Source organism: Stegodyphus dumicola, chromosome 2, assembly GCF_044657685.1.
Source record: "Stegodyphus dumicola isolate Sdum_Otavi_A_Nest chromosome 2, ASM4465768v1".
NCBI classification, from domain to species: Eukaryota; Metazoa; Arthropoda; class Arachnida; order Araneae; family Eresidae; genus Stegodyphus; species Stegodyphus dumicola.
In genome coordinates, this window is record NC_140769.1 from 90,201,143 (window position 1) to 90,227,461 (window position 26,319).

The 26,319-nt window shown below is 32.8% G+C and overlaps 1 protein-coding gene across 3 annotated transcripts in view; it reads left to right on the top strand.

Moving 5' to 3' along the window:
• LOC118201713 (transducin beta-like protein 3) overlaps positions 1-26,319 on the top strand; it is a 175,512-nt gene that overhangs the window by 44,782 nt on the left and 104,411 nt on the right. The window contains exons 4-8 of one of the 3 annotated variants that reach the window (XM_085810869.1): positions 6,541-6,666; positions 15,198-15,346; positions 19,794-19,964; positions 24,981-25,056; positions 25,145-25,241. In XM_085810869.1, coding sequence (XP_085666995.1) covers positions 6,541-6,666; positions 15,198-15,346; positions 19,794-19,964; positions 24,981-25,056; positions 25,145-25,241 — 619 coding nt within the window. Of the gene's footprint in view, positions 1-6,540; positions 6,677-15,197; positions 15,347-19,793; positions 19,965-24,980; positions 25,057-25,144; positions 25,242-26,319 lie in introns of those variants that run through there. The other 2 variants (XM_085810871.1, XM_085810870.1) reach the window with 2 other exon arrangements.

Sequence of the window (26,319 nt, forward strand, 5' to 3'; positions counted from 1 at the left end):
TCTCTTTGTGATGATCGGCCATCGATTTCTGATCTAAAGTGTTCATGCGATGCGTGCGTTGTTATACAACAATTTCAAATTAACTAGAAGTGGACTGTACTAAATATTTTATTCAACAACTTTAATCAAATGCATGCCATCTTTCAAGCGATGACTTACTACTAATAACAACAGCAATAAAAAAAACTGAGTAAGCGTTTACAGGGTTGCTGTAATGAACATCTGTGCCATGCATGGTGCCAAGAAGAGAAAAAATGACGTAATCTTACAGTTAAATAGTCTTAATGACTTAACATACCCCCCGGCATTGAAGGGTTACTTCAATAATTTCGTGCGATAATACTCATAATAACCCACAAATTTGTACAATTACTACCTTATACAATAATGCAATATGAATAACATCTCTTAATTCAATATAATAATATTTAATTTTCAATAAAAATTTTATACACAATACAATGTACAATACAAGTTTTATAATAATAAGCTAACACTTAACTAACTTAGGAAGCTTCTTCTTGGGGTAAAATTGCAATTTTTGTAATTCCACGCTTAATGATGCCCTTTGCTGTCTCTATTTCTACTACTCTAACCTTACCGTCAACTCCAGGAAAAATTCTTGTAATGCGCCCTAACACCCATCTACAAACAGGAAGCTCATCCTCCTTAACTAGTACTAGCATACCTATTTTAATATTCGTTTGTTCTACCTTCCATTTTGAACGCTGTTGTAGTGTGTTTAAATAGTCCCTATGCCAACGATTCCATATCAACTGGACAAATCTGGTAGTTCGTTTCCATCTTGAGAGTCTGTTTTCAGGTATATCAATTAATTCGAGTTCTACTATAGCATTCAAGGGTCTTCCAATGAGAAAATGACCTGGTGTTAATGCCTCTAAATCATTTACATCGGAAGATAAGGGAGTAATAGGGCGAGAATTTAAAACAGACTGTATCTGAGTTACTACAGTTAATAACTCCTCGAAAGTCAACCTTGCATTACCTACAATCCGCTTTAAGTGATATTTCACGGATTTTATTCCAGATTCCCATAGTCCACCAAAATTAGGTGTCCGTGGGGGAATAAACTTCCATACTATTCCTTCTTCACCTAAATAATCTGCTAATTTTTTGTCAGGATTTCTAATTAAATTGTTAATTCTTTGCAATTCAGCATTTGCGCCAACGAAGTTTTTTGCATTGTCTGAGAAAATGATTGAGCATTTTCCGTGCCTAGCAATAAATCTCTTTAAGGTGGCAATAAATGCGTCAGTGGTGAGTTCACTCACTAGTTCGAGATGCACTGCCTTTGTTTTAAGGCAAATGAAAAGAGCTAAATATACCTTATGAAGAGTTCCTTTCCTCTGTCCCTTGTACCTAATAAAAAATGGACCGCAAAAATCGGTGCCGACATGATTAAAGGGTGAGCTTGGATTTACGCGCTCTGCAGGTAATGACCCCATAATTTGTTCGATAGTGACTGGTTTATTTTTACTACAAATTATACATTCATGGGTAATCTTTCTAGTTAAATTCCTACCTTGTAATGGCCAAAATTTCTGTCTCATAAAACACAATAATGCTTGCGAACCTATGTGTAAATATTTCTGATGATAATGCTCAGCAATCAGCTTAGTTAGTTTGCATTTAACAGGCAAAATTATTTGATGTTTTTGTGAAAACATTACATTTGCCCCTTGTAATCGGCCTCCTACTCTCATTACATTATTTGCATCCAAAAAAGGGTTCAAAGAAAGTAAATTACTTTTATTATTAATGGGTTTACCTTGTGCGAGGGAGTTGTATTCTGAATAAAAACTACATTTTTGAACCTCTCTTACTAAAAAGGATTCTGCCTCATTTAACTCCTTTGAACTTACTCCTCCTGTTCTTCTCTGTGCTCCTTTCTGTTTTGCACACCTAGAGTTCCAAATGAACCTGAAAATATAACTAACAATACGTAATAATTTTAAATAATTGTTAGTGATATCTAGGACATTATCAATAAATTTTGAAGGCAAAGTGCATAAACAAGCAATGTCAGTTCTTTTTCTCAGTTCATTAGAAAATGTCTCTGTTTTTTCTAATTGTTCAAAGTCAATGTTCTTGTTAGGTATGATACCCTCACTCAAGAATGGAGGACCTTTCCACCACAGATCAGCATCATGCAGCTTGTCAAAATTCAGTCCTCGGGAAATAAGGTCTGCCGGGTTCTCCTCTGAACGCACATAATTCCACTGGCATGTATGTGTTAGCTCTTGGATCTGCAACACTCGATTAGCAACAAAAGTTTTTAGTACATGCGGAGGATTCTGAAGCCATGCTAACACTATGGTTGAGTCACACCACAGACATATTTTGCTGATGTCCAATTTCAATAAAGGCACCACCTTTGCAACAAGCTGTGCTAGCAGTACAGCTGCGCAGAGTTCCAGTAGAGGTACTGTCAGCGGTTTTAGTGGAGCTACTCTGGACTTGCTGCAAAGCAAATGTGAAGATAAATTATTGTCACTTCTACAGCGTAAATACATGGCTACTCCATATGCGTGTTCTGATGCATCTGAAAATCCATGAATCTGTATCTCAGAAAACCTGTCCTGTAAAACATATCTACTGACTTTCAAATTGTTGATAGATTGCATTGAATCAATAAAAAGTTGCCAATCCTTAATTATCCTTTCGGGTAGCGGATCGTTCCAATCAAGCTTCAATAACCAAAGTCTTTGGATGAAGATTTTTGCTTTTGTTATCCCTGGACCAAGCAGTCCTAATGGATCATAAATGCGAGCAATATCAGACAACACTGTTCTCTTTGTGTAAGTAGTTGGTTTCTTGATGGTTGATTTGTACGAAAAACAATCTATCTTTGGATTCCACAATAATCCTAAAGTTTTGATGCTCTGATCGTCATCGAAATTACTGAAAGAATATTCCTCTTGTCCATCCGGAAACTGCAAAAGATCAGGATGATTAGCACATCATCTGTGCAGACACATTCCTCCACGTGATAATAGGTTAATCAATTGCGACTGTAATTCTTTAGCCTCTATTAGAGTATGGGCTCCTGTGAGTACGTCATCGACATAAAAATCCCTTTGTACTATTTGCGCTGCTAACGAAAAATTATTTTTCTCGTCTTCTGCTAATTGATTAAGCGTGCGTGTTGCTAGATATGGTGCGTTGGAAGTACCGTAAGTTATAGTCTTCAGTCTATAGACCTTAACTGATTCTTCTTCACTACTCTTCCATAAGATGCGTAATAAATCTGTTTGATATTCTTTAATCAAAATCTGACGATACATTTTTACAATGTCTGCTGTGAAGGCAATTTTATGCGTTCGAAATCTGCAAATAATATCAAATAGTTCGTCTTGAACTAACCCTCCATTCAGCAGAATATCGTTTAACGAAATTCCAGTAGTCGTAGGAGCAGTGGCATCGAACACTACCCTAAGTTCAGTGCTAGGTTTCTCGGACCTGAAAACCCCATGGTGAGGAAGATAATATGAGAAACTAGAGCTATCCCCTTCATCAATTTCTTCGGAATGGCCTAATTCATTATATTCCTTAATGAAATCTTCGTATAAGTGTTTCATTGCGGGATTGCGAGTGAAGCGTTTAAGTAGATAATTCAGTCTTTTGCTAGCGTTTTCTCTCGATTCCCCTAAAAGGCTAAGTCCTTCCTCCTTAATTGGCATTTCCACTACATATCTGCCATCATCTTGCCTCGCGTGTGTACGAAGAAAGTGCTGTTCACAAAATTCCTCTTCCTGACTTTTCACTTTTTTTGCTTCATTAATACCTTCAATCTCCCAAAACCTTCTCATGTTGTCAGATAAATTATCCCCATTTTCCACAAACCCGCAAAAATTATCAACACTGCCTTGCTGCGGCATGCGTACTGACCCGCTAACAATGTATCCAAAAACTGACTGATGGAGAATCAGGTCTTGCATATTTATTCTATTTGTCCCCAGTAAATCAAAAAATATTTCGTTAAATAATAAAACATGTATTTGACCAGGTTTATAAAACTCTGGATCAGCTAAACCAATGAGTTGCAACTGCTTAACATCAGGAATGTTTATATATCTAGCAGGTGTTATGCGAGTTATTTTTGGAACAACAAAAAATTGTAAGGTACGAATAAAATCTCTAGTAGCGTTAGCAATGGTTGCTATAGCTTTTTCCTTAACACCCATAACTGTACCATTGATACCTGAAATAGAAGCGTTTATTTTTCTTTTCTTCAAATTCAAAAACTCAGCACCTTCTTTAGTAATGAAATTATTTTGAGAACCGGAATCCAGCAAGGCTCTCAGCGATATAAATTTTCCATCATTACCCTTAACGAAAATAATTGCAGTTGAAAGTAGAACTTGTTTATTAAAAGAACTGGAAATAATCAGCGTAGTACCGTTAATGGACTTTGCTTGGTTGGTTTCATTAGTGTCACTAACCTTTTGGCTGCTTGCCATTGGAGTAAATGTATCAGCATTTGGAGAAAGATTACTCCTTAATTTATTAGTCTTGTTTGTGATTTGATTCGATGTGCCATTTGCTTTATCGAAATTTTCTTCATTTCGATCAAAATGTAAGAGCGAATTGTGAAATTTCTGACATTTTCTGCATGTATTAGAACTTTTACAGTCCTTGATTGTGTGGACCGAAGATAAACAATTGAAACATAGTTTTTTTGTCTTTACAAATTCCAATCGTTTGTTGACTGTTAGATTTAAGAATTGCGCACATTTCAACAATAAATGATCAGCTTTACAATAAGGACAACTTTTTGAATTTTCCGAAAGTGATGTAAGAGCTTTGGTATTAAATGAACGTTTCGATTCTCCATGCGGAGGTTTGTAATGTGATAGGGTGCGAGCGTGTTCCTTCAAAAACCATGTCAGTTGTTTAACCGTTCCCATCTCGTCTTTTTTAAGTGACCTTTCCCACCAATACTGAGTATTTCTATCCAACTTTTCAACTAATAAATAAACAATTAACGTGTCTGAAAATTCTTCCACCTTTTGCTCCAATGCTTCCAAGGATCGTAAACATTCATGCACCTTATCGATAAATTTTAAAAGCGACGAAGTAGAATCACTCGTTTGAGGTATAGAAATTAATTTCTTTATGATAGAATTGATCAAATCTTTTTTGTTGCAATAGCGCTCAACCAACAGAATTCATGCTATGTCATAATTCGAATCTGAAATTGGAATGGACTGAATAATATTTAAAGCGTCTGCCTTACAGGAACTCTTTAAATATTGCAATTTTTGCGCATTAGTTAATTTGCTATTTTTATGCACAGCTGCGGAAAATAAATCCTCAAATTCAATCCATTCTTCGATTTTCCCACTAAATACTGGAAGAGACAATTTAGGCAATTTTATATCCGAAACAATTATGTCTTTACTCGAACCGTTTTCATTTGAGCAGCTATTCCTTTGAGAACGGATCTCGGAAATTTTTCTTTTAATTTTCAAATGAATTTCATCGAGATTATCTACTACATTTTCCTTTTCCTTAATGAATTCATCAGTGTCCTTTTCTTCACAATGTGCAAATAAAGAATCGAAAATGTTACTTAATTCCTTTTTAAATTCTAATATTTTTGATTCGTATAACTCCAATAAGGAAATATCTGCTTCATCCACTGTAGAATTTACCTTATTTTCAAACTTTCTGATACTGCATTTTAAACTTTTTTTGTTAGCTTTAATCGCTTTCAATTCACTCATCATGAACAAATAAATAATTTATCACTTACCGTGATTGCAGATTTCTCGACAGCAACACCGGAAATGAACGATGACGCAGTATTCAATCTTAATTGCGTAATCCACACAAAAACGAAAGCATTCCAAACACTCTGTATGAAGTTATCCATAATACAACCAAACGAAAGTATTACAAATGTTCTAAAAAGTTAATTTTAGCAATGATATCTTTTACCTCCGGCTCGACGGACCATAAAGTGTTCATGCGATGCGTGCGTTGTTATACAACAATTTCAAATTAACTAGAAGTGGACTGTACTAAATATTTTATTCAACAACTTTAATCAAATGCATGCCATCTTTCAAGCGATGACTTACTACTAATAACAACAGCAATAAAAAAAAAACTGAGTAAGCGTTTACAGGGTTGCTGTAATGAACATCTGCGCCATGCAAGGTGCCAAGAAGAGAAAAAATGACGTAATCTTACAGTTAAATAGTCTTAATGACTTAACATGATGAATTAAATTTTGATTGAAGTTTTCCCCCTGCAGCGATCGGGAGTGGTGGTGCTCTCTCGGATTAGTTCAGTTCTGAAACCTTGAAAGGGAGGTCTCGAAACTTCCAGAGCAGAGGCTGTGTTTTGGTGTCTTTGTGTATGATTAGTTTTAATAATTAAACATAAATAACAATATTATTCATAAAACTTTATTCCTTCCTGTCTTTTATAATTAATAGTTTTATAATATAATAAATGTAGCTAGCATTATCTGTTTTATAAATTTAAGAAGAAATTTTTATTTATGTTCTAAAGTTTGAGGGAGAAGAAATTTCAGCATTCTTGCTTGCTGAAGATGATGAAACATTTATAACAGCTGCTCAGAATGGGATCATGAGGCACTGGCTTTTATCAGCGAAGCATATTCAAAAGACATGGAAGGTAAATTAAGGTATCTTTGGTCTTTAGATTTATTTGTTTTAAAAATTGGAAAGGAAATTAGTTTTAAAAATTGGTTCTGCTAAAAATTCTTTTAAAATGTATATTTGTCCTCTAATTTCACTTACTTTAATTAATTTTTTACATATTTTCTAATGCATTGCAACATTATCTTAATTTAATGCATTTTTCCCTTTAATATATCAGTGTAGGTTATCAAGAGCAAACTCCTGCTATGTTGAATTTATATTTGTCATTGATGTTGTGACTGGTAGATCCCTGATATTGCAATCAACAGCTAAAAATATTTCTTAGATTTGAGTTTCATTTTGCAAACACTAGTGGCTAAAACTGAGGACACGTTTTGGAGTTTTTAAGGTTTGATGGCTTATAATGTCATGTTTTTTTTTAGTAATACCATAAAATTGTATAGCATTGGAAAAATAATTTAATCAGGAATACTGCAGTAACATGTGTGAAAGATATTTTTATTTGAACAATAATTGTAAAGAAGAAAAATTGTACTTAAAGAAAATGAAATCTGCAAATTTTTTTATGATAGCAGTTAATACATAATTAAGATGCAATAACACGCCGAACAAATACCAATTCAGAAGACAAACAACAAAAATCAGCGTTATTTGATATATAATTTTGTAGATATAACGCTGATTTTTGTTGTTTGTCTTCTGAATTGGTAGTTAATACATAGTTGGGTAACCTTTAGCATCACAGTCTTACAATGGGCTTACCAGTGGCTAAGCAGTAAAGTTGGTGAACACTAGCAGTTGGTCTGGTGTTCAAATGCTGGGGAACGGGCTGGCTGCATGGTGTTTTCATGGTTTTCACGTGTGTAATGTGTATATGAGCCAATTTATGTTAGGAATTCCTCCATGAATGCATCCCTTCCCTTAAGCAGATAGCCTTCGAGTGCTTTGCCGTAATTAAATAAACCAAGCCAAACAATCTTATAACATTTTTCTAGGAAGCAAACCAAGTTTTTTTTTTTTTTAGCCCAGAAGGGCTATTAATTTCATTTTGGTGTTTAGCATTTAAAACTTTAAATGCCGTTAAATATTTATACTGGTTGCAATAATCTTTTTCACAAGCATATTACTCTCTCCTGATAGTATAACAATAAATTTTAAAAATTTTAATATGATCAATCTTAGCTTCATTTGCGCTAGATTTTTCACACTAAAAGTTCTAAATTTTTAGCCCAAAAAGGCTATTAATGTCGTTTTGGCATTTTGCGTTGGTTCACAATAAATATCGTTTCACTTTTCAAATTGTTGCCACCATAAATTAACGCCTTGTGTTATATTTAAAGAAATAACATAATGAAGAATCTGCATAAATGTATGTATGTTTCTCACATTGTGATAAAACAACAGTACCTAGAGCCATCAAATTTTTAATAACGTAATCTTCCACTGAATATGGGCATCTGGAAGCCTGAATTTGGAATTTGTTTTATTATCGATTTCATATTTTGTAACACATTAACAAATTTTTTATTAAGAAACTGAACGATTTCAAAGTGAGCAATGGCAATACTGTATGGGGGGGGACATTTTTATCTCCAGCGCGCGAGACTGTGTATTGGAAATTCTAAAGATATGCTCATGTGATATTGCTGTTGAATTGAATTTTATGGTTTAAGTGCAAAGAACCTGATATTTAATAAATAAAGGTAACACACAAAATGTTAAGAAAACACCCCTTTGGGCATAATATAAAATCTGAAAGCTTTCAGTTTCTTTTTTTGTCTATTACATCATTTTAGATTTATTAGGGTGGTGTTTCTAAATTTTGGGTTTTATTGCTTTGTAGTATTTATTATGTAAAACTTAAAATCATAATTAATACATGAAATGAAAGAGCAACTCAAACAGTTCTTTTGTTGTTATGCAAATGCACCAGAAAGCACTAGTCACAAAAATGATGACTAGCGAACAGAAAGCTTTTCATGTTCTGCTGTTTTCAAAGACTGACTCTGTAGTTATTGCATAATGTGTGTTCTGGATTAAGTTCAGATGTGATCCCCCAAAAGATAACAACATCTGTAGATGATAGCATCAGTTTGGCTGCCTTTGCAAATGGAAGAGTACGGACCGACCAAGGGTTAGTGAAGAAAGTGCTGAGTTCATAAAGGATCATGTGAGTTAGTTCATAAGGGATCTTGTGTATGTGTCTTCACTACCAGTTGACCTACCCGACCTAAGAAACAGGATTGAGGCTGTTACAACAATTATACCACAAACACTAATCAACATTTAGGAAGAACTGGGCTGTTGATTTGATGTGTGTCGTGTGTTTAAAGGTGCTCACATTGAACACTTGTAAGCTTGTAGGTATAACTGTTTGAGTTGCTCTTTCATTTCATGTATTATAATCTATTAATTATAATTTTAAGTTTTATGTATTAAATACTACAATTCACTAAAGCCTCGATATTCATTTAGAGACAGCCTGTATTTGAATAGAACATGGGGCAATGATTAGATAATTCTTCAGATGATATAATTTTTTTGCAGTCTGAGTTATAAAATGAATGAGATGTAACATGGTTAAGTGAACTAAGCGCCAGAGTATTGCTAGGTAAATAAATATAGTGAATTTTAGAAAGCACATTTATTCTATTGTGGTTTATGTGCTATTGATGATGATTCCACCCGTTAGGTATTGTTAACTTGAAATTACCCTACACATACAAGCAATGTGACATGAAACTAAATCCCACTGAAATAGTTTTTTTTTTATTTTTTAAAACTGATGCTACTTAGTGCCATCTGTAGTTTAATCTATCATCTGAAATGCCTCCAAATTAGGTAGGAAAGATAATGACAACAAGGGAAAAAGATTCCATGAAAAAAAGATTAGTTTCTTCACTGATAGGGGAAGATGTGGCACTGTTATAAACAGACAAATGAATTATTGGACAATTGAATAGCAAAGAAGAAATTTCTGTGCAGCACAGCTGTAATGCGGCAAATGAACTGCCTGAAAATGTTACAAAAATGGTATTTTAGTGCACCATAGCACATTATTCAATAAAAACACTTCCTTGGCAAGGGAATAGAGCTCTTCCTTTATCTACCCTTTTTGTACACAAACATTGCATCTTGTACACAACATTCTCAAAGGCGGAATGTAACATTACACCAAGAATGCTCAGCACAGCCAACATCATCCTGAAAAGGCCAGAGCACAAATGGCTGACTGGTCAATGATTTCATGATTAGAAATGATCAGGAAAGTGTCTCGCACAAACTAAAACCAATACTCCACCAATTATTCTATAATTTGCTCATTTTTACTGTGCTTTTACTTTCTAAATTTGAATTCTGCCTTGTATTTAGAGCTTAATTTTATATCACAATTTCTGAAAACTTGTGAAAAAAGAGCCCCTCTTCACATAATTCTGCACAGCTAAACATCATCGACTGCCATCCTTCCAAGAAATGTCACAGCAAGTGCCATTGGTTTTTCATAGTAGTTATGTTTTAGTCCCTGAATGCAGTTAATCTTATATGGGTAGAAATGTAGAACTTTCCGTAAGACATTCCATTCCATTGAAAGATTTAAATTCAATTGTCATACTACTCCCTAAGTGCTGCTACTACCAGCAGCGGGCTCATGAGTGTGGCCAACAGTTGCAGTTACAGCATCAGTAACTAACTATCTGTTCTAACACCAGTTTCTGCCCTCTACCAGATCAAACAGGTAAGTATCATGTTTCTGCAAAGTTCTGTATTCTTTCAAGGCATTAATTGATAGAGAGCTTTTGTGTACGTTGTTATGACTTTCAAACTCACAAAGAGCAGTGACTGCATTTGATTGGTGAATGCAAAACAACTTCACAAGTAACATTCACTGAGGTAAAGTGAGATAAGTGTTAAACCCAGCTAACATTCAGAATGTTCTTCAGTTTTTTTCTCCTTAGCTTCATAGGCTGAATTATTAGTAGTGCTGTTGTTTGCATGACCATGTATTTGAATTTTCAAATTTTACCTGTGTTTCATTGCTGATTTTCAGCTGTGTAGTCTACAACTGTGCCCCCCCCCCCACAAATTGCTGACTTTTGGAACTAATGTTTTTAATGCAGTCCCCATCCGCATGTCATCATTATTCCCATACGAAATTTCATAGCATTCCGACTGATAGATCAAGCTACAGATGGTTCTGAATAGTGCCAATTAAAAAAAAAAAAAAAAAAAAAAAAAAGAACTATATAAATACTTTGTTATCTTGGAAATGATCACATATAGAAGGCTTCACTTTGGACTCAAGTTTTTTATTCACATTTTTGGGGTATCTATGTTCCCATTAATCATGCAAATTCTCCCCATACCACCCCTACAACCTCAGATCATAACACTAACTGGGTGTTTCATGATAGGTATAATGCAACCAGAATATAAATATTCTCTGATTTTTCTCTTTATTTACTTTATGCTGTCACCACCAGAGACTAAGATTTTGATTTTATCTTCTAAATAACAGCATTCTGTTATTCTACTCTTCAGGTAACATAGCTTGTAACCTAGTTTATCTTTTAATGCTTTGTTTTGGAGATAAAAGAGACTTTTTTCTTTCAATTGTAGCATTTTATTCAACTTTCTGTGATCTGTGCCAGAGAGTTTTAGTACTCAACTTCACATTGTATTGAGCATTTTTCTTCTCATATACAGTCAGATGATTTTCTGTTATCACCTAGGCACAGACTGCTAATTCTTTTTATAAGAACCTGGAAATGTGCATCTTTTTTACTTCCTTGTACTAAGTAAAGGAAGTATTGTAATTGCGAAAAATTTTGGATATCATATTTCAAAGAAAATATCTATTTAGACCGCTTCTGAATCAATTTGAACGATGTTTTTTGTGTGATATCTGCATGTATGCATAGAATAAACGATTCTTTTTTCTCAAAATGGATTTGAAATGGATTCAGTAAAGATTTTTTCGTAACATCTGTATGCACATATAGTTCAAAAGTGAATAACTTGAAAACATTGCAGTTTAGTATATGGAATCACTATAACATCTAGTTGTGCATTTCTCTTTGATTGCAATCAGCAGCACCAAAAGTATATACAGTCAAAAGTCGTTAATCTGGACCCGTCGGGACTTCGGCGATTCCGGATTATCGATTTTTCTGGATTATAGATCATAAGTTTAAATCTCGTAACATGGCATACAGAAATTCTAAAATTAAAAATATGAAACCGTAATTTATGAAATAAAGAACAATTATGATCTAAAGGGTATCAAAATTTACAAAAAAAAAAAAAAAAAAAAAAAAAAAAGCTTAATATTTATTTGTTTACTTTATTAAACATTTCTTTCAATGTAAGTTGTTTAAGTTGCTTTGTTTTATGTGATAATACTTTCTCTTTAATTCTATAAACAGACATAATTTCTTGTTCAGTTACAAAGTTCCGCTGTTCAAGTCCCGTAATTGCTGTGCCGAGAATATCGACTAACTTGTCAATCGAAATTTTTTCGTTTTCACTAACCTCTCTGTCACCTTCTTCATGTCTTTATCCATTTTTTGCAACAATTCCACTTTTTGTTTGATGGACATCAAAACATACTTTCGTTTTGTAGATCCTTTGGGAGCTCCAGCATCTGAAATTCTATTTGACATAATCAAAAGTTAAAGTTTACTTTTATAAAATTGCTCTTACAGTCTGAAAAAAGTAATAAGCCGGATCCAGTTCGAAGATTAAGGAACAACACAATCATCAACATTAACTGAAATAGATAATTTTAGCTTATACCGTCCGTTATACATTAAACGTGCACACAAAAAAGTATTTTGCACTTGCGCACACGCATATGAGCAGTTGTAAAGGTCTTACGTGCATGCGTAAACGTCTATGCGCATGTGTCAAAGCCGCGCATGCGCAGAAAGTTTTTAGCTTTGAGGTCTGGATGATAGATCATTCCGGATTATGGGTGTTCGAATTAACGACTTTTGACTGTATGTATGTATATATATATATATATATATATTATATACTTACAGTCTGTTACCTGGCTGGGTGGGCTCAGTTTTTTTTTTTTTAATTCTTACATGTTGGTAAATAGTTTATTTTTTTGCTTTAAAAGTGATTGAATTATGTTGTTGAATTATGTTCCAGTTAAGGTTTTTATGGCTTTAGTTAATATGCAACTGTAGAATTATCAACAGTTTAAAAATTGTTTAAGTGCTATTAAGCCTAACAAAGCAAATATCTGTTTACATTTGAAACTCTTAGTCGAATAGTGAATTAGTCAAACTTTCAGTTTTGTGCACTGAAAAATCTGCCTTCTTGCCGGCTGGCCGAATTGCTTGTTTTTACATAGAAAATGTAATTTTAATTGTAAAAAATTTTTTTAACTGTTTTAACCATATTTGGTATTTTATGTTTTTCCATATTTTACAATTTTTTATGAAGATGTTTTGAGTTTTTATGTATTTTTGCCTTGCCGCAAAGGGAGAACTGAATTAATTGAATGAGAAATATATCTCTGAGGAAATAAGCTTAAATGAAATTCAGCAAAATATGTGTATAATTTAATAGGCAGTACAAGGAAATCATCTACATCAGGTTTTTTTGCTTTTAATGGTCTGGTTTTGTAGTGACTGACTCCAAAATATGCCATCTTTGCTCAAACTTCCACCAGTTTTCCTTTTAATCTCTTGAGAACTGTAGCCTTGGTTAACTTTCTATGTGATCATTCAATGGTTTGTGCCATTTCTTAATAAATTAAGGAACATGCTTACATACATGCAAGATGTTTTTCTCTAAGCTGCAATATATGACGTATGACCTGATTGTCTCATTGCCGAAACAAGATGCCTCTTGATAACCTCACCCTTATCCAAATGTGTGCAACATTCAGTGCCACATGTTGTGAAATTTATTCTTTCACATGTGTACTACTTGATAACTGATCAACAAAGTTTTTCTTGCTTTAAATTACTTCCTAATTAAAAAAAAAATTAAATGTCTTAAGTTCGCCTAAATTTCCCCCCCTTCATAATTATTCTGGCTGCTAATTTAGAATTCTAAATAAATTTTAATGTCCAGTTTTTAATGATTAGTAATAATTCCTGCAGACGGCAGCATTTATTTCAAATTTTTTGGCATTTCATTGGGATTCAAAATTTATCTATTTGTAAAACTTTCATATTTGCAGTAATTTCTAATCTTTGAGATGATGTAGAGATAAAGGTTTTATGCTGGAAACCCTGTAATAACCACATTGTTGATCACTGATGCCTCATTGGCTCTCTAAACATGTATTCTCTTTGGCTGCATTCAGATGAATTAAAACTATTTCACGTTCTGATAAAGAAATTGTGCTTTTTTTTTCTTTTTCTTACTTAGCTATTACTTTTGATAAAATACAGATAACTGAATAAACTTTAAAGCATTATATTCTTGATTAAATTACCTTTCTAGTGATGTATGAATTCAGGGTATTGGTCCAAAATAATGCTATGAACTATCAAACCTCAAAAATAAACTTTTTCCAAATATTTCCACAATTTTGACCGCTAATATATGATATTACCATAATGTTAATTGTTATTATCCATGAAGTTTACAGAGTTTTGGAATCCATTATATTAAGAGTAGGTTTATAAATAATGTCGGTTAAAAAAATGCATGCTGTTAAAAAGGCAATATCTGTATTGTGTTGGGTTTTCTTCTCTGTCATTGTTTTTTTCTGAATTATTTCAAATTTAAAAATGTAAATATTTTTTTCCTTGTCTTATAAATTGATGAAAAAAAATCTTTCTAGTACAGAGTGCGGCAGCGTTCATAGTATGATATTAAAAACACACCATAAGGCAGTAACTATAATTTATTTATTACCTCTTATGTCAATTAATAGTTAAAGGTATGCCATTTACTAATGTGTAAGTCATTGTCCATTGCGTGGATTACTTTTTGAATATGATGCCTGTCAAATGATGGCCCCTCTGCGCAACACATTCATCTAGGCGGTGTTGGAAGCTTGCCATAACTCGGCGTAACGTATTCCCTGGGGACATTGCTGACGGCAGTTCTGATGCGATCCTTCAACTCAGGAATGGTGCACAACGTGTTCAGAAAACTTCTTGCTTCAGGTGGCCCCAAAGGAAAACTTCTGCACATGAAAGATCAGGTGAGTGAGGTGGCCAGGAAATGTCACCAAAATGGGAAATTACTCTACCTGGAAATGTCTGTTGCAATGGTCCATCCATCTAGAACTTTCCCTTAGACGTTCCAAGTTGAAATGTTGCCAAAATAGACTCTGGATAGCAATAACAGAGTAGTTATTCTTGAAATAACTTTCAACAGCAAAAGCACACTCGAAATGGCAGCTCATTAGTACATGAATGCGGTACGAGCTGGCGCACATTCGTGCAGTATGTCATTGTACTACACAAGTCAAATTACGCTATGAATGCTGCCACACCCTGTATATACCAGACTGTGATTATTCATGTGTTGTATTTTTATTGTGTTAGAAATATACAACTTAGACATTTTTAGTCTTTGCACACTGGTCCTGTCTCTTGTATGGCCTTTGATTCAACTACAACGTTGCTTGCAACTGGGGGTTCTGATTCAACTGTTAAAATATGGGACATAATTAGAAAATACTATACTCACAATTTAAAAGGTGGCAAGGGTGTCTATAGGTATGTTTATTTTTACACCATCTATAATATTTATTTTCAGAGTATATAACCTCTTTGCTCATTTTTCACATGATGTTGTTACAGTTATGTACTTCCGAGTAGGTAGTATATTAAACTGAAGAAATTTAAATCTGCAATTTATTGGAAAATTATTGTAATAAAATATGTTTGTAAATTTTTGAATCCTTGATAGTTACTGTTGCACATATAATAAACAAATTCATCACGAATCAATGAATTTTGCACACGGAAAAAAAAAAAAAAAAAAAAAAAAAAAGAGGATAGTTACCGTCTAAGTAAGATTTTTTAAAAACTACCCCATGAGGTCCACATTCTTTATGTACATAGATTTTATGTTAATTTAATGAACTTTTGATTAAAAAAATCAGCGAATTTAAAAGTTTTATATTGCCACTCTGCAAAGCATGAGATATTATTTATGTTTCGAATTTAATTAGAAAACTCAGCGATATAAAAAATGGGCTGCCTTTTGAGAAAATGCAATATATTTATTTGTCTTTCAAATTTGATAAACAAACTGAGTAATTTAAGAGTGTTGCCATTTCCCGAAATAATATATTTTTATCTCTTAAGCGGCATTGTGCTGTGGTTCAGCAAAGTATAAGATATTTAATATTTCTTTTGAATTTATTATGTTACTAATTAACAAAGTGAGTAATTTTAAACAATAAATATAGATTCTTTTCGGTTATTATTAATAACTAGCTGGACCCATGACATTACATTAACTGTATTCATGAAAATCATCAATATATGTAAAGAAAAATACCCGTTTGTTTGTATACTGTAAATTGCAATACACACACTCAAACAACCATAGAAGTAAAACTGCACATTTTATAGAAATCTATAGTTATATTCTAATCTTGATGAAATTTTGCACACTTGACGTCCAAAATAAGAGGAAAGTTGCTACATAAGATTTCAAAAAACTACTCCACAGAGACTCCTCTTTCTGGTCGTTCACATTAGAGCGTTGTGTTCGTGACATCCATCTGGGATAGTACCAGTACCCTTTTTAATTCAACATTGCTGTTGTTGCATTACTTCTATCATTGGAAGTCATACATTTACATACATACATACAAGGAATTTGTAATTGTTTTTTAACAAAGGAATTTATAATAATTTTTACATATTTTCAATTTTGAAATCATGCCACCTATCTTATGTTCAAACTGCCATTGTTCTGTTCCCGGTATCAGTTCCTACTAAAATTATTAAATGGCTTATGTTTGTTTACTATTTAACACAAAATAGAATCTCTAAGGTAGAATTTCAGTGCATGCTGTATCAGTGCCTTTGAGACATTTTTAGTTTTTTTTTTAAATAAATTAAATTCTTCATTACAAGGCAACAATGTACCTGCATTTAAAGTGCAAGAAAAAAATAAAATTTCAGTTTTTGGATACTTCATGTGGACGAAAGAAACTGTAATGCTTTTATGAAGCTAACTAAAGTGCAAACAGAATACAACTAGATTTGTACCTGATAAAATTTCATTTGCTATCAAGGAAGAATATTTTACTTCATTTTATAGCAGCAAGGCATGGTAAAGAAGCCTTTTCACATTAATACAAAATCAGAGATAGAATTATCAAATTCAGATATTGAATCCATAATGGAATTGTTATGTGATACAGCACTTAATAATAGCTCCAACAAAATACCATTGATATAGTTTTTGGACTAGGCAATTGGGTCTCAAATGCCTTTTGTTACACCTTGCAAATAAGAAACACACTTACTTACACTTTTTTTTTTTTCTGTAAAATAAGTACAGAAACTTATTAGATGTTGAGCCAGATTTAAGAATAAAGTTATCTGCTTTTTCTATAGACCTGGAAATTCTAATTAACAAGAAAAGCATCACACTTCCCATTAAAACTTTTTTATTACTTTATATTTTTAATATGTATTTTTGTTGCTTTCACAATAAAGGAAAAATATTTTAACATTAAAATTTGATTAATTTACCAATAAGCCATACACATTTTACTGGATCAGGAAGGATAAATATTAAAACAACTGAGTTTACTCTCTTCCCCCCAGAAAAGTTTGGTAAACCTTGATTTGGCAAACAGTAGCATTTTGTACTTTTTGCTGAATGTAGATCAAGTTCAGCTCCTTGAGGCAATTATTAAGGCAATTTTTATGGACTATCTATGTATTTAGTTTCAAAGAATATCTTCACAATGAATTTAAGCATGAACGCATTATAGAAATTATATTTTGGTAATATTACATTTTGCTGTTAAACTTTTTATATAAGTGAGCAAGTAATGTATTCAAGTACACTTGGTATTAATTCAGTCCTGGCAGCATTCATCTGCTTATTTAAGACATTCTGTATCTGTTTTATGTTGTTATCTGAAAAAGTGTAAATGGCACGATCATACAGAATCTCATTAACCCCTTGGGTACATTTGATGTCTGACACATGTCATTCACTTTTTTTCCCCTAGGAGCGGATGACGTGTCTAAGACGTCAAACCAAAAATTAAACTCTTGGGTACATTTGACGTCTGGGAGACGTCATTCACTTATTTTCCCTAGGGGCGGATGATTCACATATTTAGCACGAAATATTCAAATGCTGATTTGATAAACACATGCAAAAGGAGAAAAAATGAAGGTGGTGATAGCGAAAATAGTATAAAACCGGCATTTGTGCTTGAGTATAATAAAGGTATGGGAGGCGTTGATAAACAAGACCAATTGCTAGCGTGCTTCCCAGTTATGAGAAAATGTGTAAAGGGTTATAAGAAAATGTTTTTTTTATCTAATAGATATGGCCTTTTATAATGCTCATGTTTTATATTCTAAAATAAATTGTACAACCAAGGCAGGCATTACTTCCTTTCGCTTAGCTATTGCCGCAGAATTGCTGGAGCAATGTCATATACTTAAGGTTTATGTAGAGCCGGCTCTAGATACTGCCTGATGCAGTCTCTACGGGTCCTAAATTCTAGTACAAAGCGCCTCCCTAAGTTCTAAATTTTTGCCGCCCCTAAACTTTGGACCCCAGTGCTTTCCCTAAACTATAAAAAGTATGACGTCCCTTAATTTTGCTGCTTAATGCTTCTCCAAATTCTAAAAATTTTGTCTTCCCTAAATTATGCTCCCTGGTGTGGCCATATGAGCAATTCTGGGTTTTGTGCTAAACCCAGAATCCCCATATCAGTTATTCATAATTCAAATAGCACTAAGTGTGATCTTTTGTCCTATGAGTTTCAGTAACAAAATCTATTTTTAGCATATGAAAATAAATTTTTGTTTAAATTTTTTGCGTCAGCTTTTCTTAGTGCATTTAATTTATCAACAAGTGTAATGCAAGCATAAAAGTTTGTCGTACTCTTGTTATTCAGGGGAAAAAAAATGCATGAGTCATTACTCAAGTTGTCATGTATTGATAAACATGCGGTGGTGAAAGCAAAATATAATAAATAATGATGCCAGCTTGGCGTCAGGAATATAAAATACTAGTAGGTGTAAAATTAGTGATTTAACATCACTGATTTGAATTGGATTTAGAATGTTTCGGTTTGAGATGTATGCCAAGCAGATATGCAGCTATGGAGCCATGCAAATTATGCTTAAATGATTGTTTCTTCAATAACGAGGTATTTTATTTAGTGCCTAAGTGAAATTAAGAATCAGGACTCTCCATATGTTTTATTGCAGGAGGAAAAATCAAATACACATAGGTAAAGCATGCAAACAAACAAAAACAAAAACAAACAAACAAAAAAGTTACTTTGTGGTTCGAATTTTAGATCATCCCGGATATTGGAGGTCCAGATCTCAGACTTTGTAGTGTATTCTTTTAATGGATACAACTAGCTCATTATCCAAGAACCTCTATGATATGTTATAGTGTATTCATACTTTTGACTAGTATTTTTAAACAGATTAATTAACCTTTTAACTGTCATGCTCGAAATAACCTCGGGCACAGCACTGGTATTCCAAAATGTCAAGCCCGAACATTACTCGGGCTAATTTTTTTTTGAGTGCATCGTATTGTTATACCCGAATATATATCGTGAGAAGTTTATTTCGGCTTCAATTCAACAGATGGCAGGACTTTACTGAAGGTTTCAAAGGATAGAGGTTAAAGTTCAAACAGCACAGCTTTTTTTTTTTTTTCTTGATTGCGAGGCAAACTTTCATTTTTGGAATTTAAAAAAAAAAACTGACAATTTATGCATCCAAATCATCAAAATAACTTGACAGTTAAAAGAAACATCTAACCTCTTTAAAGTCACAATTTTGATTGTATTAATTTTGCCTGAGGTAAACTTAGCATCCAAAGCTAGAAATGTAAGATGTATATTTAGATTTTACATTCATATATGTGTATATATATATATATATATATTGATGTTTTTAATGTCTTGTATTTTATTTTTCCAATTTTTTTCAGCAAAATTTGTTTCAAAAAAATTGGTTCGGAATTGCATTTGCTTGGGGCTGCTGATGATTATCAGATACATGTGTGGAATTTGAATTCAAGTGATCTAGTAACATCTTTGGAAGGTCATTATAGTACTGTAACTGATCTTGTTTTTACTGGAAAACAGAACAATATGCTCAGGTAATTCATTAATATTATTGTGTAATATTTGCAGTATATTTTTATTAGTTTATATAAGAGAGTTTTGCGAAACATTAAATAATTCTAAGAAAAAAAATTATTTTAATGGTATGATGTCCACGATTTACTGAAAATCACAATGTATCTGAAACCAGTTAAAAAGACACAGGAGAGATGAATAATCTCTCTTATAGTAAACAGAAAAGTCCTGTTAACAACTTACCTGCATTTTTGAGCAGTTTAATCTGCAGAATGACTTAATTTAATTGTTTTTGTAAATTAATTCCAAGTTGTTTGTCTCTCTCTCTCTTGAACATGTGGATGCAAATGTTTTTACTATTTGTTCCTTTCCATATCGATGTTTCTTTTTTACTTCATTGTGCATTTTCTGTTTTCTTTTGTAGTACTCATCTTATTTTGATAGACTCGATGTGATACAAAGATAGGCTTTACATTTGATTTATTTTTAAGATTGAGCAATTTACTTGTAACAGATAATTTAATCATATTTATATATTCCTGATTATGCATAATTAAATTAATTATTATTATGGATGAAGTGCTCCCCAAACGGTAACCTTGTATTTTGCCTTACTGTAAAGGCCCGTCTACATGAAGTGATTTTCTCGGCTGACTTTCTTGCAGAGCAACAATTTTAAGGATCTGCGCATGCGCCAAAAATCTGTCATATTCTCTGCCATGCGATTTCAGAACTGGTGTTCACTGCTCATTAGCGTACGATAAAATCGGAGTGTCTAGACAATAAGATTGCTTTGAGTGATCACGTGCTTTTCTCCTCATTTGGAATAATAAAAATGACTGCATTTCGTTGGAGCGAAACTCAAATTTTTCAATTAATAGATGTCTATAGAGAAAATGTTGTGTTGTGGGACACGAGTAATGTAAATTTTAAAAATAAAAAATTAAGGGATTTTCTTATTTCGGTAAGCTTTGTCTTCCCCATTACTTTATATATTCAAATATTTTCTATTCGGGACGAAAATTACTTTAACTCCCCCAAGAAAAGTTCCAAAAACTATTAATGATGCCATGTTATGGGTACTAGATGAAAATATTTAGAAACTACTTGAAACTGTGGTCGCACTTATTGAAAAAATTCAGAAAGCAAAATCTCCAGTCGAGAAATTACGGACCGATTTAAAGCAGCACAGAGACTCATTGACTTTGCCGAAAATGGGAGTTAATCAGGTGATGAAGTACATAACTTTTCCGACATCTCCTATACGAGCAATCATAGCTCAGTGGTAAGGAGCAGAGCAGGTTTTCTTCGTACATCGAGATCCTGGGTTCGATCCCCCACCTTAATTCTGGACTTTTTACGCCTGGAAGAACTTTTAATTTAGTTTCTCCATCACTAAATTCGAACTGCATGACTTAAAAGTTACTTTTTATTTTTTTGCCTACTGGTGTGGTGTTTATTGAATTTTAACGCCTTTCTTTTTATTTTTCGAATGGCTGTTGGCACATGTTTTAGATCTACTGGTCAAAAGAAAGTCACAAGTCACGAACTAAGTTTTGTGTTAATTGCAAAAACAAATTACAACCCAATTTAATACAATATTGCTAAATTTTATTAGCTGATTAACTGATAGAGTCATATCAGTTATATAATTATGCTGATATTAGTTTTTTAATGTTCAATAAATATACTACTTAAAACTTTGCACCTTTATGATATTTCTTATTTGAAATTTTTGCACTGAAATTACACTGTTGCTTTGGCAATGTAGTAATCTTTATTCTTTATTACTACTCTTTACTCATACTGGTTTGATATTCATGTCATTATTGTCTATTTAGTCATTAATAAAGGTTTTGATTTAAAGCACAGTAGTTACTTATTTTTTCTGAAACGTGGCTATTTTATTATTTCAAGATTTAAGTGCACAAATAGGAGTGCCAGAAAATGAAATAAAAAAATAAATAAATAAAATAAAAAAAGGAGTAATCTGTGTACTCAGTAAACAAAGGGAAAGCATATTTAAAAAAAAAAAAAAATTACTGCAAACTAAATTTAGCAAAAAATCAAAATCACACAGCATCATCCGTAAATACTTTCTGAATTATCAAAACCGTGAAAAACAACCTTATATTTAGCGTAGGTATAATGAAACACTCAATCGATTTCGAGGGCAGCTAAAGGTCCCTCCTCATCAGGAGAAAGAAATACATAGAAAGAAGAAAATAGGAATCACAGAAACACGTGGTGCTTATCAGCACTGCACGTCGTTATAACTAGATTTTTAATCAGAGTTGCACTGGCCGCCTACTTTTACTGAGCCAGGCTGTCTGATCAAGCATAAAGAAATATTAGCGAAGTTAAAATAGGGAGCGAGGGGCAAATGCACATTACGCTCAAAATCTGAACTTCAAATAATGGAAAGCAACCACTGAACGGATTTTTATACCCTCTGGTAGTACCAAGTGCGAGGAGGTAACGCCATCTATCGGCAAAAATAATTGAATTAAGACAGTAGAATTTTAAAGGCATTAGGAAGGACTGGATTGGACTTCAAATCATTAACTAAACTTTCTAAATCTTTGTGAATGTGAAAAGCCTCAAGAAAATCCAATTCGCCTATGGAAGAAGCCTTTTGGATGATTTTTGCAGACCCAAAATCAAAATTATGGTTAAAAGTCCAGCTATGATACGCTATTGAAGACTTGTTAATTTCCCCTTTTTTGACATAAGATTCATGTTCCTTGATACGAAACTTCAACGCTCTTTTTGTTTGGCCAATATATCTTAAACCACACTGACATGATATACTATAAATTCCCCAAGAATTCAAGACAGAAACGCAATCTTTTAGAATCGAAGGGTGAATTTTATTAATAGGGGAGAAACCGACTTGAAAATTGAATTTCTGGAGAATCCGTGCAATTTTATAGCTAACAGAAGGATAAAATGGAAGCATGAGAAGGTCATTGATATTATTTCTAACAGTGGAATGTCTTCTTTGATGGGAATCTGAAAATTTTTTGACAGCTTTATCAATAATCACGGGAGAAAATCCACGGTTAATCGCAACTGCTCTCAAATAATTAAGTTCATTGGTAAGCAAAGATTCAGAGGAACAAACTTTTAGTGTGCGGAAAACATAATAGTAAAAAGAAGCCATTTTTTGCTTAACAGGGTGGCATGACTTGGCATGGGGTGGTAAACAAACTGCAAAGGGTTTACGGTACACAGTGGTGCTAAAATCGGTTTCATTGCGGATTATAAGAATATCGAGGAAGGGGAGGGAATTGTTGGATTCAATTTCAAGAGTGAATTGGATGGCTGGATCAATTGAATTCATAATAGATAGAATCTCGGATAAATCCTCTTTATAACCGTCAAAAAGTGCGAAAGTGTCGTCAACATACCGAATCCAAAGACGAAAAGATAATTTATCAAATAATTTCATCTCAAAATAGTGCATATAAATGTCAGCAAGTACCGGACTGAGAGGATTACCCATAGCCAATCCTTCAACTTGACGAAAATATGCATTTTGGAAAACAAAGTGGGTTTGACTTAGAGAAACTTTAGTAAGCGAAACCAACTCATTAATTTCAGTATGTGTGAAGTGAAATTCCCGAAGCCTAGTTTCAAGACAATTTAGTGCTCCTTCGACCGGAACATTAGTAAACAATGATTTGACATCAAATGAAACCATAATGGAACGAAGTGGGGAAATATTTTTAAGTTTATCAATGACTTCAACAGAATTTTTTACAGTGTGAATATTGTTATCAAGTAGAGGAGAAAATCTGGAAACTAAATATTTGGCCAAAGGATATGAAGCAGTACCTATAAATTTCTGAAATTTGAAGTTCAGATTTTGAGCGTAATGTGCATTTGCCCCTCGCTTCCTATTTTAACTTCGATAATATTTCTTTATGCTTGATCAGACAGCCTGGCTCAGTAAAAGTAGGCGGCCAGTGCAACTCTGATTAAAAATCTAGTTATAACGACGTGCAGTGCTGATAAGCACCACGTGTTTCTGTGATTCCTATTTTCTTCTTTCTATGTATTTCTTTCTCCTGATGAGGAGGGACCTTTAGCTGCCCTCGAAATCGATTGAGTGTTTCATTATACCTACACTAAATATAAGGTTGTTTTTCACGGTTTTGATTGTCACATTAGCGTGTTTCTCTTCTAGTCTACTTTCTGAATTGTATCGTGTCTTCAATACACAACTCCCGGAGCAGGGTATTACGAAGGCATCATGAATTTCTCGTCGTTTGACCCAATTTCTGGTCCAAACGATTTTTTTTCCCCCCTTCTGTAGCAGTAGCTAAGTTCAAAATTGTAGCTGTATCCTATAGAAGCAATTTAAAATAGTCATCCATTATTTTGACTATTTGACAACACCGTAAGCTTTGTTTTATTCATTTATGTGAGATTTCAGTCACTCAAATGATTTAACTTTTTCTACTTCTTTCTGATTATCCATGCCACTCTTAAAATGTATTCACAAGACAACTCATGCTGCCAAAGTAGGCGACTTATAATGGTACCAAAATGTATTTATGTGATAGCTCGGGTATGTGTGCATGCTGCAAATGAGTGCATATTTCCACTTTCAAATTCGATATTTTAATCAGCTGTTTAATCAGTTTTAAAATTTCTAATCAGCTGTTAAATATTTCTTCAATGAATGTATTTCTTGGTATCAGGTATTAAATATTTCTTACTCGTACACTATTTCATAAATGTTCATACAAAAATTGAATAATTTGTATAGTAACTGGTTTCCATACTTAGTGCAGCAATCTGAGCCCACTTGATCATTTCATCTATAAATAAGTTGAAAATTAAAATCCAGTACTTCTATCTTTGAGTTGGGAGAGTTTAAAGCATTTGAATGTAGATCACATTATAATAATGGGGACTGTGTATAATATTTCTTTCTTAGGCTACTTTTCCACCAGTTACATCTTTTACATTTATTTTTTGCTAGTTTAATGAACATCTTTAGTGTTTAATTATTATTATTATTATTTCAGTTGTAGTAGAGATAAAGTTGTTCTGCTATGGGATTTATGCAATTTTAAACTCTTGAAAACTATTCCAGTGTATGAGGTAAGAAGTTAAATATTTTCAAGTTTTGAAAACTACATTAATTTAGTATTCCAAATTATTTAATTGTTATTTTTATTTTGTTTTTAAGACGGTTGAAGCTTGCATTCTTCTTCCACAAAATGTGTCTTTGCCAGATGTTACATTTAATGACGAAGATATTTATTTTATTACTGCTGGTGACAAAGGCAAGATAATTTTTTTCATTGTAATTCAGTCTCTTATGTTTTATCTGAATTGTATTATCAATTTGTGCTAATCAGTTGCTGTAATAACACAATGCAATGAAAAGTGTACTCAATCTTTATGCAGTTCATAAAGTTTCAAAAGCATTTACTACTCAAACATAAGTTGTAGTTGAAATCATCTTCCTGTTACCGATTTTACTTCGAATCTCAGCAAATAGAGCAAAATATGTTCAGATTTTTATGTTTTATTAGAAATAGTATATGCAGTCAATAATTAAACAGTTATTTATAATATTCAAAAATCAGTAATGATACAGTATGCAATTCACTTTTATATATTTTTTAAGTGGTGCCTCAAAAATTAATTATTGTTGAAGCATAGTGAAGGTCTGTTAATTAAAATGATGAGAGTTTTTTTACCATGCTTCGAAGCATTCGTAATGTATATGGCTGAGCAGTTCAGAAAAATGGTCCATTTAAAGCTCACTCCTGATTTTCTGTAAAATTTAAAGGAATTCAAATTTAATGAAATTAAAAATTTAATAGATTGTTAATTAATTGAACCATTTTCATATATGCATTCTTAATTATTTGTTTTTATTTTCATATTTAACAATAACATTTTATTGCACCATCTAAGAAATAACTAACTAAAAGTGATAGATTTCATACTAAACCATTAATTGAAAATCTCTTTCACCCACAATGACTAAGCATTTATTGGGAGGTGGTTGGACTTGTTAGACATGTCACAGTTTCTACCAAATTGTCAAGAGCTCATTACAAAAGTTGAACATGTGGAAAAGAAAACATTTGCACTATCTTTTTATGTCTTTTCAGTATCAAGTGGGAGCTTACTAGAATGGTATTTCTATTAATTAATTTATTGAGTGAATGGCTTGATGTACAAAAATGCAGTTTAGTTTCTTTCCAAAAAATGTTTTGCTAATGAAAGATGTATTTTTCTTTATATCAAATTGATCAAAGAAATGATGCAATACTGAATGTCTCAGTATGATCCCATTGTATTGGATTTTTCTCTTCCTAGTTATACATTGCACATATTATTATTGATTAT